At 37.3% G+C, this 16,303-nt stretch overlaps 1 protein-coding gene across 3 annotated transcripts in view; it reads left to right on the top strand.

Moving 5' to 3' along the window:
- CPNE4 (copine 4) overlaps positions 1–16,303 on the top strand; it is a 413,546-nt gene that overhangs the window by 121,534 nt on the left and 275,709 nt on the right. For 2 of the 3 annotated variants that reach the window (XM_026721419.2, XM_026721417.2), the window contains exon 2: positions 11,865–12,047. The exons of the other annotated variant lie outside the window; for it this stretch is intronic. In XM_026721419.2, coding sequence (XP_026577204.1) covers positions 11,868–12,047 — 180 coding nt within the window. In that variant the 5' untranslated portion in view covers positions 11,865–11,867. The remainder of the gene's footprint in view (positions 1–11,864; positions 12,048–16,303) is intronic. 3 annotated transcript variants of the gene reach the window in all.

Genomic DNA, 16,303 nt, shown 5'->3' with positions numbered 1-16,303 from the left:
AAATAGTCATGATCTCCCTGAGTTAGAAATCTATTTGCAATAAATACAAGAGGAAAAAAGGAAGTTGCTAGTTCTGGTTGTGTAGCCTACATTGGAGGTCAAGACTGATTCAAAACATTTTTTTAAAAATTTTTTTATTGGTTTTTAAAAACAAACATAAACAAACAAAACATAAAAACATCAAGCTATCTTCCATAGGTGTACATAGGTGTACATAGGTGTGCCGGTTGGTTTACAAATTGTTTTGTGCTTCCATTTCGTAGTCTTCAATTACAATTACATTACATATAATCTCATATTGTCAATCAAAAATTAAATACCTTAGTATCATTATTAATCAATCATTTGACTATACTTTTATTCATTCATGTTTTACAAGATAACCATAATTTACTCAATTTATTTTATAACAATTCATATTATCATCCCAAATCTATCCTAAAATCATTTTGTAGATATAATAAGAAAGAAGTACATCTTTATATATTTATTATTTTCTAAAAATCTACATATTTCATTACTGTACTTTATTGTCTAACCATTGATAGAAAAGATCCCAAATTTTATAAAATTGTTTATCCTCTTGTTCTCTAATTTCAAATGTCAATCTACTCATTTCAGCACATTCCAATATTTTCTTAATGATTTCCTCCTGTGATGGTATTTTCTCATTTCTCCAGTTTTTAGCAAATACAATCCTAGCCGCTGTTAATACATTTACAATCAGGTATTTCAAGTCTTTACTATATATTTCAGGTAAAATTCCCAATAAAAATATCTCTGGTTTCAAGTCTATATGTTTTTTTGTCATTTTTTCCAACCATATGTGGATTTTAGTCCAGTATTTTTTAGCATCCGCACAAGTCCACCACATGTGGTAATATGAGCCAGGTGTTTGATGACATTTCCAACATTTTCGGATTTATTCTTGAACATTCTTGCTATTCTTGTCAGGGGAAAATGCCACCTGTAAAACATCTTATACAAATTTTCTTTATATGCTGTTGACATTGTCATTTTATAATTTTGAGACTACAATTTTTGCCATTTTTCTAAATCAATCCCATATCCAAAATTCTTCTCCCAAGCAATCATAGTTTCTTTAACTTGTTCTTCTTCTAGTTTAATTTCTAATAGATATCCATACATTTTTAAAATAACCTTTTCATCAATACCTGTCAAAATCTTATCTAAGTCAGTCAGTTTATCATAGAAACCTTCTGTTTTAAAATCTTTATCATACCTTGAATGTATTTGCACATATGAAAACCAATTCATCTTTATACCTTATTCCTCTAGTTTTTGCATAGATTTAAGTTCACCCTTTTCATTCAGTATTTCACCATATCTAACTATTTGTTCCTTTTTGTATATTATAGGATACGAAAATGCTTCAATAGTCGATAACCAGACTGGAATTTTCAAATAACATTGTCTTTTAATCTTCTCCCAGTTTAACAACAAAGCCTCACATATATAATGTCTTCTAAAATAGCCCTGTGCTTTAGTTCCCTTGTACCATAAGAAGGCATGCCAACCCAGCAACAAATCATGTCCTTCTAATGTCAACAATCTAGCATTTCTTAGTGTTATCTATTCCTCAACCCACATCAGATTTGTAGCTTGGTAGTACAATTCCCAATTAGGCAAACCAAATCCTCCTCTAATTCTAGCATCTTGCAAAAGTTTTAACTTTATTCTCACTTTCTTACCTTGCCATATATATTTCAACACAATTTTATTTAAATCTTCAAAGTAGTCTTTTCCAAGCCTAATTGGAATTGTTTGAAACAAATATAAAATTCTGGGTAATATATTCATCTTGATTGTTGAAATTCTCCCTATTAGTGACAGTTGTAAGTTTTCCCATTTCTCCAAATCTAGCGCTATCTGCTGTTTAAGTTTAATACAATTATTCTCTTTTAATGTACTACATCTTGCTGTCAAATATATCCCCAAGTACTTGATATTATTCGTGACTTGAATTTTCTGCCAGTTCTTCCTTTTGTCTTATAGCATATTCTTTGTCAAAATCTTTGTCTTATCTTTATTTATTTTCAAACCAGGCACCCTTGTCTTGTTCTTTTTCTTATATTAATAGAGTCTGACAGTTCTCCCTCTATCATTACCTTTGCTGTTTGCTTATAGTATATAGCTTCTATTGCTTGAATAAATCTTCTAGCAAAACCCATCTGTTCCAACAGTAATAACATGAATCGCCAATTCACATTATCAAATGCCTTCTGTGCATCTAGAAATATCAGAGCCATTTGTTTTCAGGATGTGCCTCGTAGTATTCCAAGGTGTCCAAGATTACTCTCATGTTGTCTTTAATTTGTCTCTTTGGCAGAAATCCATTTTGATCAGGATGGATAAAATTATTTAAATATTTTTAAAGTCTTTCTGCCAATATTGAAGCAAAGATTTTGTAATCTGCATTTAGTAGAGAAATGGGTCTATAGTTCTTAATTTGTAATGGGTCGGCCTCCTCTTTTGGAATAAGTGTAATATAGGCTTCTGACCATGATTTAGGTATCTTCTTCTTTAACATAACTTCATTCATAACTTCTAGCAATGGAAGATTCAACGATTCTTGTAATGTTTTATAAAATTCTGCCGGAAGTCCATCTGGGCCTGGTGCCTTTCCATTATTTTGCTTCTTGAGTGCTTCAGTTAACTCCATCATCGTTATATTGCTTTCTAACATTTTTTCAGTCTTTTTAGGTATCTGAGGCAAATTAGCATTCTGTAAGTACTGCTTGACTCTTTCTTCATCAATATTCTCTTGCATATATAATTTCCCATAGAAGTCTCAAATGATTTCCTTCTTCTCTTTGCTACCATGGCAAACTTGGCCTTGGTCATCTATTAATTGCAATATTTTCCTTGATTCTTTCTCCTTTCTCAGTTTGTATGCTAACCATCTACCTGGTTTGTTTGCATCTTCAAAGTAGTTCTGTTTAGCACCTCTAATTTTCTGTGCTAATTTATCTTTTTTCTATTTGACCCATTTTGTGTTTAATTATATCCATTTTTAGCTTAATGTCCTTTTTCTGTAGCATTTTCTGTAGCTCTTTTTCAAGTCTTTTATACTCATCCTCTAAGGCCTTAGACGCTAGCCTTTTCATAATATTCCTTTTCCTTGTATAATCTATCATCAAGCCTCTAACTTATGCCTTCATTGTATCCCATACATTCTGAATTGATGTATCTTCTTTTTTGTTTTCTCTAAAAAAAAAAGGCCAATTCTTTCTCCATCCACTGTGTGAAGACTTTTTCCTTTAAAATAGTATTATTTAACATCCATCTAGATCTTCTTTTTTGTCCTTTCCATTTAATTGTCATTGGATTGTGATCTGCCCAAGTACTTGTTTCAATATTTATTTCTTGAATGTTAGATATTAATTCTGTTGACATCCATATCATATTTATTCTGGACCATGATAAGTGTCTATTTGAATAGAAGGTGTATTGTTTAGTTTTAGCATTTCTTTCTCTCCATGTATCTTTTAAGTTTATTTCATCTACCATTTTAAAAAAAGATTTAGGGAGAGTCTGTTTTGCTTTGTTTTTTTCTGTGCTGTATGGTCCAATTTGTTGTCTACAGTTCCATTAAAATCTCCCATCATAACTATATTAGCATAGTCCAGTTCAATTATTTTCATATGTAGTTTTTTGTAGAATTCTTGTTTGTCATTCAGAGCATAAATTGCAATCAGGAGTGTTTTCATATTATTGTCCGTTATTTCCACCATTAGTATTCTTCCATCATCATTGGTGTAGATCAATTTTGCTGGGGTGGTCTCTTTAATATATAAAACCACTCCTCTTTTCTTACATTGGGTCAAGGAAGTAAATATTTTTCCTAATTTTGGCTGTACCAACAATTGTCCATAATGTTTTTTTAATATGTACTTCTTGTAGACAGATTGTGTCAAATTTTAATTTCTCCAATTTATGAAAGGTTTTCCTTCTTTTAACGGCTGAGTTAAGTCCATTTATATTAATTGTAATCAGTTTTTTCTCTTCCATGGTTATATTTTATAGTTAGGTTTAGCAGCTCTCATAGATCTTAATTCACGTTCTTTGGCTTCCACCTTTCCACCTACTGCACTTCTTCTTTTTCAGTCGCCATTTGGAAGTCCTCTTGGAAATTCAATTAATGAGATCTCTTTTTCTGCCTCTTCCTCTTTCCTTCCAAAACATTCTGTATAAAATAATTCCTCTTTCTCAATTGAGTCAATTCTGTGCCTCTGTTCTTGCCATGTGAACATTAAACCTTCTGGAATCAGCCATCTATAATTCACCTCTTTTTTAAGTAGCATTTTAGTCAGGAATCGGTATTCTCTTCTCATCTCTCTCACTCTTCTGGGTATTTGTTTCAAGACCACAATATCCTTGTCTTTGTATTTCAATGTTTTCTCTTTTGCCACTTGCAATATTTGCGTTTTAATGGCTTTCTTTGTAAATCTAATGTGAACTTCTCTTGGTAAGCTATTTCTCATCACATATCTTGTGAAAACTCAATAAACCTCATCTATTCCATCCATCATCTTCTCTTCAGTTATTTCCAAAGCTTCAGCCAGTATTTCTATCATTATCTCAGCTAGGTTTTGTCCTTTTTCTTCCTCTACGTTTTGAAATCTAAGATAGAATTCTGATCTATCCATCTCCCATCTCAACATACCACTTTTATCTTGTTCAACCACCGTTAATCTATTATCAATATCTCCAATCTTCTTGTCTCTTTGTTTATCTTCTTCTTCAATCTTTTGGAATCTCTCATCATACTTCAACATCATTTGTTGGATGTTCTCTACTTTTTCATCAGCTTTCCCTGTTCTTTGTTCAATGTTTTCAGTTCTTTGTTCAATGTTCTCTGTTCTTTGTTCGATGTTCTCTATTCTCTTTTCAATATTCTCTGATCTTGCTTGAATATTTTGAATTCCTTGCATAATCATCTGCAAAGTCACTTTTTCTTGTTCTTTTTCTTGCTTTAACATTGTCTGTATTGAATGTTGTCCTCCAAATAGTGGAGAGGAAGAAATAGAAGCTGAAGAACCAGGAGCTGTAAATTTCCTACTCATTTTAAGCAATTCAAAATCTTCAGGTTCTTCTAAACCTTAATCCAATTATGAAATAACCTATTATAGTTCAAAATAAAAATAGTAGAAAAAAGAAGCATAATAATAATAATAATAATAATAATAATAATAATAATAATAATGACAAAATTTCTTCAGGTTCTTGTATACCTTAATCCAATCAATAGTAGGATAAAGAAAAAGAGCTTTAAAAAAAAGAAAAAAAGGAAAAGGAAAAATTCTTCAGGTTCTTCAACACCTTAATACAATTGAAAGGTCTCAAATAGAAAAAAGTGCATAAGAATAAACGAGAAAGGTAGATGAAAAACAAAAATACCAGGAAAGGGGAAAAAAGGCTTTTAAGGCTTTCCCTTTAAAATAAAAAGCAAATGTAGAGATTGGACTTCCAAAAAGAAAAAAGAAGAAAAACAAAGACAAGCTCCAACAAAGCCAAAAACCCAAATAGTTATTACAAAAAAAAAGATTTAAAAAAATACAATAAAGTTAGTGAGGAGGGATAGCACAACTTAGGAAAAGTAAAAAGGGCACACTGCACTTTGTTTAATTATCCAAGGCTCTTATTATAACTCTCTTCTCCAAAAAACTTATCACCTTTTTTCCCCCTATGTTTCAACACCAGACTCCAGCTGTTGATAGAAACCCAGAAGAGCTCCAGCAATAATACTCTCTCATGCTCTTCCCTCTATCTTATCAAATAGCAATGTCTTTGAAAAAGAGTCTCAGTTCTTTCTTTCTCAGCTTTGTCTGGTCACAGGGAAATAGAATATTTTCAAGCCTCTAGTTGTCAGTGTTACAAAGTTTCTTTGCTCTCACTTTCCCCCTCCTTTTCCGAGCAGGATATAATAAGAATTAATAAAAAAAAGAAAAAGATATTTTTTAAAAATGAAATAACTAAAGGGAGCCTCTAGCCTAAAATATTAAAAAAAATCAAAAAGGAGAAGAAAAAAATAGATATAAATGAAAAAACCAGTCCAGTTTCAAAATACAAGATCATATATAGAAAATCCAGCAATGAGAAAAACAAAGCAAAACATTACTTTGACATTCCTGTTTAAAATTGCCACTTAATCACTTCTGTCAAAACTTCTACAGATTCTTTCTTTTCCTTAGGGTGTCCTTTCAGATCTTAGAGTAAAAAAATGTTCTCACCAAACCAGCACACTCTCTTTCTGTTCTCTTCCGTTTCGGAGCTGTCCCAACTTCAGCAGCTTTAATGGCTGCCTCTTTGCCGCTGGCAAGAAGAGCTTCTCCTGGATCTACCAGGGACTTTGCGGTATCTCTGGGATTGACAGGATGTGCTCTTCACTTTCACCATCTCTTTGGGACGGTTTAGATCCGATAGGACCATCCAGGAGCAAAGATATCGGCAGCGATCTCAGACCTCCAAGATCGCATGCCGTATCGTCATGATGCCAGGTCCGCCCTCCAAGACTGATTCAAAACATTTTCAAATGCTTGGGTTTTATATAATTATAATAATCCTGTAATCCCAGAGCTATTCAGCAACCTGAAGATTCAAGAACTGCATGGCTTTTTATAGGTTCCCATGGGCTTCTAGCTGACCACAAATCATTGGACCAGATTATACAATAGTCTTATCTAACTAGTGGCTCTTCAAATAGTGCAGATGTATGTTTTATCTTACTGAAAACATTCTGCTTGAAAACTTTTCTTATGTGAAAGTATCCTTTCAGAATTGGGTACCTGTTTATAATGAAGAGGCATATTCTTCATTTAGTTTTTTTTAGTTTTGAGGTGTAGCAGCTCCAAAAAACTACAGGAAATGTAGCCATGATGCAATGAGATAGAGTATTTTTTCCCATTTATTGAAAAAAATAAAAGAGGTAAATTAAGCCTCTTTAGGTTTGGGCTACTTAGAGATGATTTGAAGAGCATGTAACATATATTTCCAGGGGTGGGATTCAAATTTCTTAACCAGTTCTGTGAATGTGGCTTAATTTGTGGGCATGGCTTGGTGGTCATGTGACTGGGCTTAATTTGCTGGGCATGGCTTGTATGTAAATATTGTAAATATTTATGTAAATATTGATTTTTTTTAAAAAAGAGCAACTTTTACCCAAAATCAGGCAAAGCAGGCAGGCATATTGAGTTGCTTGCAGAATCACAGATTCACTCACAAATATACCTTTCTGCAATCTTCTGCCTGAGTCTGCACTGAAAAATAGAAACTTCAGTCCTAAGAAGGTTCAGCTCTGCTCTCAGGCCTCTTCTTCCCCCTCCCCAACCCCCTGAATACCACCCCTGACTGGGCCTCAGGGAAGCCTCCTGGATGAAGGCAAAGCAGTACAACAGTTATTTAGATTAGCTAGAAAGGAAGAAACCCAGTGATATCCTGCTTTCTAGCTAATCTAAATTGCCTCACACAGCTGATGTCAGAACAGCTGATTGTTGGGGGGGGGGAGGAAAAATAGCAACTTACCAAAAATTAGGCAAAGGCACAATGCAGGCAAGTTGTATGGCACACATGTGAGATAAGGAGTGACTTGGTGGGCGGGGAGGTTCAGGGCCAGCCAGTGGCACAATTTGCCAGTTCTCCAAACTGCGCAGAATTGTAACAACCAGTTATATATAACTGGTCCGAACAGCTAGAATGCCATCCCTGTATATTTCCCATAATTGTTGTATTTGTTCCTGGTATTTTTCCCATTACTCATTTTGAAAAAGTAAAAAAGATGCTCTTTAAAAAATTATGTTATGGGAGGAAAGAATTTGGTAACATTTTTATGGATGGCATGTGATTTTTTACTTATTCAGTCACAAAGGAATGAATGTTTCATATTTGCTTAATAGAAAATAACACTAACAGTATCATCCTGTAGTGTACTAGTTTCAATTTTTTAAAAAATAAACTCAAAACATCACCAAGATAAATTGTTTAGAATTTCTGAAACTCCCTAAGAATTAGACATAGAACTGTCAGATCCGTGTATCTGCAATTCTTCAATGGAAGAAGAAGGGGGGAAAGTTGGTACAAGTAATCCTTTTTGATGTAACCTGAATATATTAAATCTTATATTGAATCTGTATAACTTGCACATGATACAACTAGAGGACTGGAACCAGATGACTAGAAACTTGTCACCTCTTGGAGAGACAGCAAGAGGAGAAAGGATCATAAAAATTCCAGCTCTGGAAGATAATCCCTGGGAAACTCTTCTAAGATATGTTCCCAGAAAAGGGGAGGGGGGAATTAACATATTGGTTCTTTGTTTGACTAAATCCACATCTAAATAAGGGGAGGGGTTTTAACTCCCTTTATCTGTTACTGTATGCCTGGAAGCATCTTAGATTCTGCTTTGACTAGTATTGGAATCATTTCCTTTCAATAAAGAATTCCTTTTGAAGTGCCTAACTTTCAGAAGTTCATTCTTTTTCAGTTGAAGGGGGAAAAGTCCATTGCTTACATAAAGCAGAATTTGCAATAGAGGTCAACCCGGAGAGGAATTTTTGTTAAAAACTTCACTCTACTGAGGGCACCCTGCAAAAAATGTCTGAATATAGCAAGGAGCAAGGAGAAGCCAAATGCTGGGGAGAAACTTCAACAGCTACCCAGCCAGACACAGACTGTGCACCCCATCAAAGACAGTGAAGCTGCCTGCGAAAATTCCACAAAGCCCTAGTGGTCTATAGGCATAAAAAAGAGACAACTGGGATAGAAGAACCAAGGGAGTAACCCTCACCCAGGATAACCATAAACCTGGGTGGAAAATGGAGCTGGAGGCTCTCTCTGATCAGGAAGAATGGGTCAAGGAACCACTGGCAGATGACTGACTGAAATTGTACATAAATCACCTTCTGAGGGAAGCCTTGGAGGATCTCAATATGAGGGATGAACCAGGCTGCCAACGTAGGAGAGCAAGTGTCCCAGAAATTGAGAGAACCTGAGCCGTCACCCCTGATCCAGTGGAGAATGATAGAGCATTGGAACAAGCTGGAAGACCAGCAACCATACCAGGTACCCAACTCCTTGCCACCCCAGAGCAGGGGATTAACCCTGGCCAACACAGAGACATACAACTGCAGATAAAGGTCCTGCCCTTGGGGGGTAAAATTCAATGGGGACCCCCAGAAACTGGGATTTTTCCTGGCGCAAGTCCTCACCCATGCAAGAATACAGGTGGAATTTCCCAACCCAGGGGGCCTGAGTACGAGTTGTCACCCTAGAAGGGGCAGCAGCCAGATGGATGGTGACACTCCAACGTCAATGCCCCAGAATTAAGGAACCTCAGCCGCTTCATGATGGCCCTATACCACCACTTCAAAGACCCCCTCACTGTCAGAAAAGCCCGCAACCTCATTAGATTCGTAAAGCAAGGCCATTGCCCAGTAGCTGAATACACTGAGGAATTTCGTGACCTGGCCGGCCGAGTCGACTGGCCAGAAGATATCCTAGTCTGTTGGTTCAAAGATGGACTCAACAACAACCTGTACACTGCCTGCCTGGCCTGTGGGGCCTCAAACCTCCTGAATGAATGGTACCTGATGGCAGAGGAGGCGGACATAGACATGACCCATAACCAGTACCGCAGTAGCAAGTTTTGGAAAAGATCCCCATCCCAGGGGAAATGGGAAGTTTTCAAACCCCAAACCACCATGACTCCAAGAATGTCTGGTTGCTTTAAGTGTGGAAAGGAGGGACACCACACAGCAGAATGTCGTTCAAAAACCCCTGCCAGAAAGCCAGACCACCCACCGGGGTGGGAAACCTGGAACATCCAACCCACACGGAAAAGAAATTGGCCTGAGAAGCTGAGAAGCTGTGAGATTCTGGTTCCCCCGCAAACCCAGAGAAAGAATCGCCAACACCCTGAGAAGACCTGAGCCAGTGCGAAAGCGATCCAGAAGATGACCTGCTGGTGGATTTCTCAAATTTTTGAGGAGGGCAGTATGTCAAATCTGTGTATCTGCCATTCTTCAATGGAAGAAGAAGCGGGGAAAGTTGGTACAAGTAATCCTTTTTGATGTAACCTGAATATATTAAATCTTACATTGAATCTGTATAACTTGCACATGATACACAACTGGAGGACTGGAGCCAGATGGCTAGAAACTTGTCATCTCTTGGAGAAAGAGCAAAAATTCCAGCTCTGGAAGATAATCCCTGGGAAACTCTTCTAAGATACGTTCCCAGAAAAGGGAAGTGGGGAATTAACATGTTGTTCTTTGTTTGACTAAATCCACATCTAAATAAGGGGAGGGGTTCTAACTCCCTTTATCTGTTACTGTATGCCTGGAAGCATCTTAGATTCTGCTTTGACTAGTATTGGAATCATTTCCTTTCAAAAAAGAATTGCTTTTGAAGTGCCTAAATTTCAGAAGTTCATTCTTTTTCGGTTGAAGGGGAAAAAGTCCATTGCTTACAAGAACCTTATTTTTGGGGTTAGAAAACATTTTAAAAATTGCAAAGCAGTACTAGAAAAAACAGAAACTTGTGAAATTCTGAAAAGTGGCATGATAGGAGTAGCTAATTAAGAAATGGGGTGACTCAATGATTTACCATAGTCTACTGGAAAGACTGTGTGACCAAAGAGAAGAAGGAGGGCTGCAACAATACAAACAAGATGTTCAGGTCAAACGTGTGTGTGTGTGTGCGCGCGCTCGTGTATGCGCCCGTGCGCGCACACACACACACACACACACACACACACACACACACACACAAACCTATTCTCTCTGCTAATTCCTTACCATGAATTTCTTATATATACACACGCTTTTTGGAAGAATTGGCCAAGAGCTTTAGAAGTAAATCAAATGATGCTCACAAATTAGTATCCTCAATTTGTTTAAAATGCAAGATTGAAGAGAATCAACTTTTAACTCCTATGGGAAATGCTACTCTCACTGTTTAAAAAGCATTTTATCAGCAATGTATCTTTTTACAGCAGTGGCCCCCAACCTTTTGGGCACCAGGGACCAGTTCCATGGAGAAAGGTTTTCTTGTGGACTGGGGTGGGGTGTGTGTGTGTGGTTTTGTGTGCTGCTTGCATCCCGCAGATGGGGCTTTGCTTGTTTGCATGGACCAGTTGCTGGCATGCTGCAGACTGGTTGCCAGTTTACAGACCAGGAGCTGGGCCTCACGGTTTATAAGAAACAAGTTACTTGAAATGCCACTTTGCAATAAGTCTTAAAAACCGTTTTTGCCTCAATATGAACTTGAAACAGTAATTAGAAAAAAACAAGCTAAATTTATTAAAAATCATAATGAAGTGCTCATATAACTACTTTTAACACATTCACAACAGAAAATGACAGCACAGATTAATTTAAAATGCAGGATTCAAAATTTTATGTTAGTTTCTTATTTGTATCTCGAAAGATTTGAGATTTTGGCAAGACCTTTTGACATATATCAGTGTTTTAAAAATCTTATCTAAATTTTACAAATCAGTTTTTGCTCAATCTACCTTCTTCCAGAAAGGTACCCATAATTGAACAAAACACCCATAATTCCCAACAACACAATCTAGAAAATAATGATGTTTTTACTCAAAGCACATCATTGGGGAAGTCTGGCCTCAGTGGCTAGTTTATTCTCTGTATGATATATCTGGAATGTCAATATGCGATACTGTTGAAAGAATTGTCTGTGATGACTCTTTTTCCAAGTCAACATATTGTGTGAGCTATTAGAACATTGATAATCACCTTTTCTTAGAGAATTAATTAAAGGAACAATGTTCATAGGAATCATAAAATGTAGTATTGTTTTAAATTGATTTTTTTTACCACTTACAGATAATGAAAAAAATGAGTAACATCTATGAATCAGCAGCCAATACTCTGGGAATCTTTAGCAGCCCCTGCCTGACCAAGGTAGAATTGAGAGTGGCATGCAAAGGCATATCTGACAGAGATGCCCTCTCTAAACCAGATCCCTGTGTCATACTGAAAATGCAGTCTCATGGACAATGGTTTGAGGTAGGTGTCCAATTACTCACTCTCTCTCTCCCTCCCTCCCTCCCCTACCCTCTCTCTCCCTCCCTCCCCCCTCTCCTCCCAACTACTGCAAGGATGCCCAATTTTATTTCAGGGGCACTGGGTAGGTTTTTTTTAATCCTAGGTCAGTGGTATATTCTGAGTGAAACTACAAATCCATGCCTGATTTGGCAGGAAACAATAGGAGAAGGACATTTACTGTTTCCATTATTAATGCTAGCTTGTCTTAATTATCTTTACAATTTATCTATCACTATTCAAGTAGCAAATGGTGACAGATATATTTTCTATACCTTAAAGCTGTTGTAGAATGGTGTCAGAACAAGAGAAAAAGTTTTATGTCAACACTAGTAGAGCTCATAATTACCTCAGACTATTTCATTAATAGGCCAGATACCAGATGAAGAAGGTAAGCTCATGAACATAAAGGAGTACATTGCTCTTATCAAGGAATTATTGTACTATGGATAGAGGAGTTGGCTGAAAAAAAAAGACCAATATTTTGATCAAGGCCATATTGGGAAAACATTAATTTGGGACTACGAAAAGAATACATGATTGAGAAATTAGTTAATTGAAATCCAGAAAATTGCTTGGAAAAAAAGAAGAAATCTTCAATATATGTAATGGTGGATTTAAATTGACCCTACCTGTTTAAAAGGTGTCTGGCATAATTAGCACCAGCAACTCATTCTAGTAATAAAATGTACAGAAGCATGTTGTCAGGCAGCAGAACTTTTCCCATCCAATTAACAAGAATGAACTTCTGAAAACCAAACGTATCAAAGGAATCCTTTATTGAGATGAGACAATTCATGTAGGGATTAAAAGCAGCATCTAAGATCTCAGGCAGGCAGAGATAGATAAGGGAGTTTAAAACCCCTCCCCTTATCTTGATGTGTATTTAGTAAAACAAAGAGCCAACATGTTAATTCCCCCACCCCCTTTTTAGAACAATCTTTTTCAGAGGTTCCCAGGGCACATCTCACTGTTGAATTTTTATGGTCTCTTCATCCCCTGGCTGTCTCTTCCAGAAGTGATAGATTTCTGGGCATCTGGTTTTCATCCCTCCATTGTATCATGTGTAATTTATACAAATTCGATATAAGATTAAATATATTCAGGATACATCAAAAAGGATTTCTTTATCAGTTCCCCCCACCCCCCCTCACCTTTCTTCTTTCATTGAAGAAATGACACATACACGGATCTGACATCCTGCCCTCCTTAAAAAGCAGATAGATCTACCTGGAAAAAACAAAAACCATGCATTACATTTGCAATTCAGGATGGTTTATCAGGGTATTTTAGGTGGAGCTTTCATAGTAATGTGGGTGCTTTTGCATGTCATTTGGCTACCCACTCATTTTCTGAGGAAGGAAGGTGTTTCCAAGCTACTAAATATTGTGTTGATCCATGGCGAGTGTGCGAATCAAGGATATCTTTAATTTCAGAATGTTGTTCCCCATTTACCATGATGGGAGTTGGAGGTGTGGGAAGGTAGCGGTCTGAGGTTTGAAGTGATCTCTGGTTTGAGCAAGCTACAGTGAAATACTAGATGAATCTGCCTAAGTGTTTTGGGAAGTAGAAGCTCTACCGTCACAGGGTTAATAATTCTGGAGATGGGGAATGGTCCAAAGAATTTTGGCCCCAGTTTCTTTGAGGGTTGTAATGATTTTAAGAATTTTGTGGACATGGTCCCCAATCTTGAAAGGTTTAGGATTGCAGTGTTTTTTGTCCGCTTGAGCTTTAAAAACTGCTCTAGCTTCCTGTAAAGATAATCTTACCACCGCCCACATGGCTTGCAGGTTATTAACCCACTCCTTAAGGGAGGGGATTTCAGGTTCTTTGGTAGGTAGTTCTGGCATGGGGTTGAATTCTTGGCACATGGCTACTTGGAATGGGGTGAAACTCGTACTGATATGGACTGAGTTATTGTATGCTACCTCTGCAAAAGGAAGAAGGTCAGTCCAATTGTCCTGTTGATAATTAATAAAGCATCTTAAATATTGTTCTAATAAGCTGTTAATTCTCTATCAATCCATCCGTCTGGGGATGATTTGATGACAACAACCCCTGGGTGGAGCCTAATAGGTTTAAAAATGCCCACCAAAATATGGATGTGAACTGGACGCCCCTAGAGATAATCCGTTGGGGAGCTCCATGAAGGCAATAAATGTGTATTAGAAACATCTTTGCCAAGGCCTTGGCAGTTGGGATCTTTTGGCATGGAATAAAGTGAACCTGTTTGGAAAAAAGATCAGTTACAATCCAAATGACAGTATTTCCAGCACTTTCAGGGAGTTCCACTATAAAGTCCTTAGAAATCTCTTTCCAGAGTGCAGAACGGTCTGCTACTGCCTGTAAAAAACCTGGAGATTTTCCTTGTCTTTTCTTTGCAGCAGCACAGGTGGGGCAGCTCACAACATAGTTTTCAATGTCCATTTTGAGAGATGGCCACCAAAATTGTCTTTTGATGAGGTGCAGGGTTTTTACAAACCCAAAGTGCCCTGCTATTTTTGAGTCATGGCAGCATTTCATGAGGGACATAAAGTTTGTTTCCTATCCTGGCCAGACCATCTTTGAGTAAGCAAGTGTTTTTGCTAGCCTGGAGCCAGTTGTCCTTAAGTAGTGCCTCCTTAAATATTGATATCATTGTGTCTTCAGTCAGTGATGATTTCTTTTTCTCTTGTGCCCAGGTGATTACTTTGGCTGCAAATTGGGTCAGTCGGATCGTTGGTTTTATAACCTCAATCTTTTTGCTGTTGTATTGGGGTTTTCTGGACAGGGCATCTGCTAATAAGTTCTTTCTCCCAGGAAAATATTTGAGAGTGAAATTAAACCGTTTAAAATATTGAGCCCACCTTCCTTGTTTTTTGGAGACTTTTCGTGGATTTCTCAGGGCTTCCAGGTTTTTATGATCAGTCCATACTTCAAAGGGAATTTGGTTTCCTTCCAGGAAATGTCTCCATGTGAGGAGTGCCCATCACACAGCATATGCCTCTTTCTCCCATATGGCCCATCTTTGCTCAGTTTCCATCAGTTTCTTTGATGTATAAGCGCATGGTTGTAATTGTCCATTTCCATTCTTTTGGAGGAGGACTGCTCCAACTGCAACATCACTAGCGTCTGCTTGGATGTCAAAAGGTTGTTCGGGGTCTGGGTGCTTAAGGACTGGTTGTGCTGAGAATAGACATTTGAGTTTTTTGAATGCTGCTTTGAATTCCATTGTCCCAGATAAGGGGTTGCCTTGGTTTGGGTTTCTCCCATTTTTAGCAGGTTCATGATGTGGAGAGCGATGTTTGCAAAAGCTGGAACGAACTGGTGATAAAAGTTCACAAACCCCAGGAAACTTTGCAGTTGCTTGCGGGTATGTGGTGGTTCCCAATCGATAACAGTTTTTACTTTCTGTGGGTCCATCTCTATTCCCTCGTTTTATATTCTATACCCCAAGTAGTCAATTTTTTCTTGGTGGAATTTGCATTTAGAGAATTTTTCATATAGTTTAACGTCTAAGAGTTTTGTGAGGACTGCACGGAGTAGCTTGATGTGTTCTTCCATCATTTCTGTGTAGATTAAAATATCATCAAGATAAACTAGAACCCCTTTATATAAAAATTCATGAAGGGTCTCATTGATCAATTGCATAAATATGGCAGGTGCTCCTTGCAGTCCAAAAGGGAGCACTTTAAATTGGTAGCATCCCAGTGGGATATTAAAAGCTGTCTTCCACTCATCCCCTTCCTTTATTCTGATGCAGTAATATGCCTCTCGTAGGTTTAACTTTGATTTTTTTTTCCTTTCAAGAGGTGGGCTAACATGTCCTTCATGAGGGGGAGTGGATACATATTCTCTATGCAAATTGCATTTAACTTTTTGTAATTCACGCACAGACACACGGAGCCATCTTTCTTTTAATGGAATAATACTGGGGCAGCTATTTTGGGTCTGGTTGGTTTGATGAAACCCCTTTTTAGATTTTTATCGATAAATGCTCTGAGTTTTTTTAGTTCTCTGGGAGAAATACAGTACATTTGTGGTTTGGGGAGTTTAGCCCCTGGTAGGATTTCAATAGTGCAGTCTGCGGCACAATGGGGTGGAAGTTCATCACAAGCTTCCTCGCTAAATGCTTGGGCTAGATCCAGGTACTCGTTGGGGCAGTTAATGGGTTCAGCCGACTGTTCGGTCACGGCTGACTCTCTGTTCTCTGTTCCTTTCTTTATCCTTTCCTCTGGGCT

The sequence above is a fragment of the Pseudonaja textilis genome, chromosome Z (genome assembly GCF_049901715.1).
Source record: "Pseudonaja textilis isolate UNSWEBS1 chromosome Z, rPseTex1.2, whole genome shotgun sequence".
Taxonomy (NCBI): Eukaryota; Metazoa; Chordata; class Lepidosauria; order Squamata; family Elapidae; genus Pseudonaja; species Pseudonaja textilis.
The sequence above is the reverse complement of the archived record's forward strand: the minus strand, read 5'-3'. Positions and strand labels throughout refer to the sequence as shown.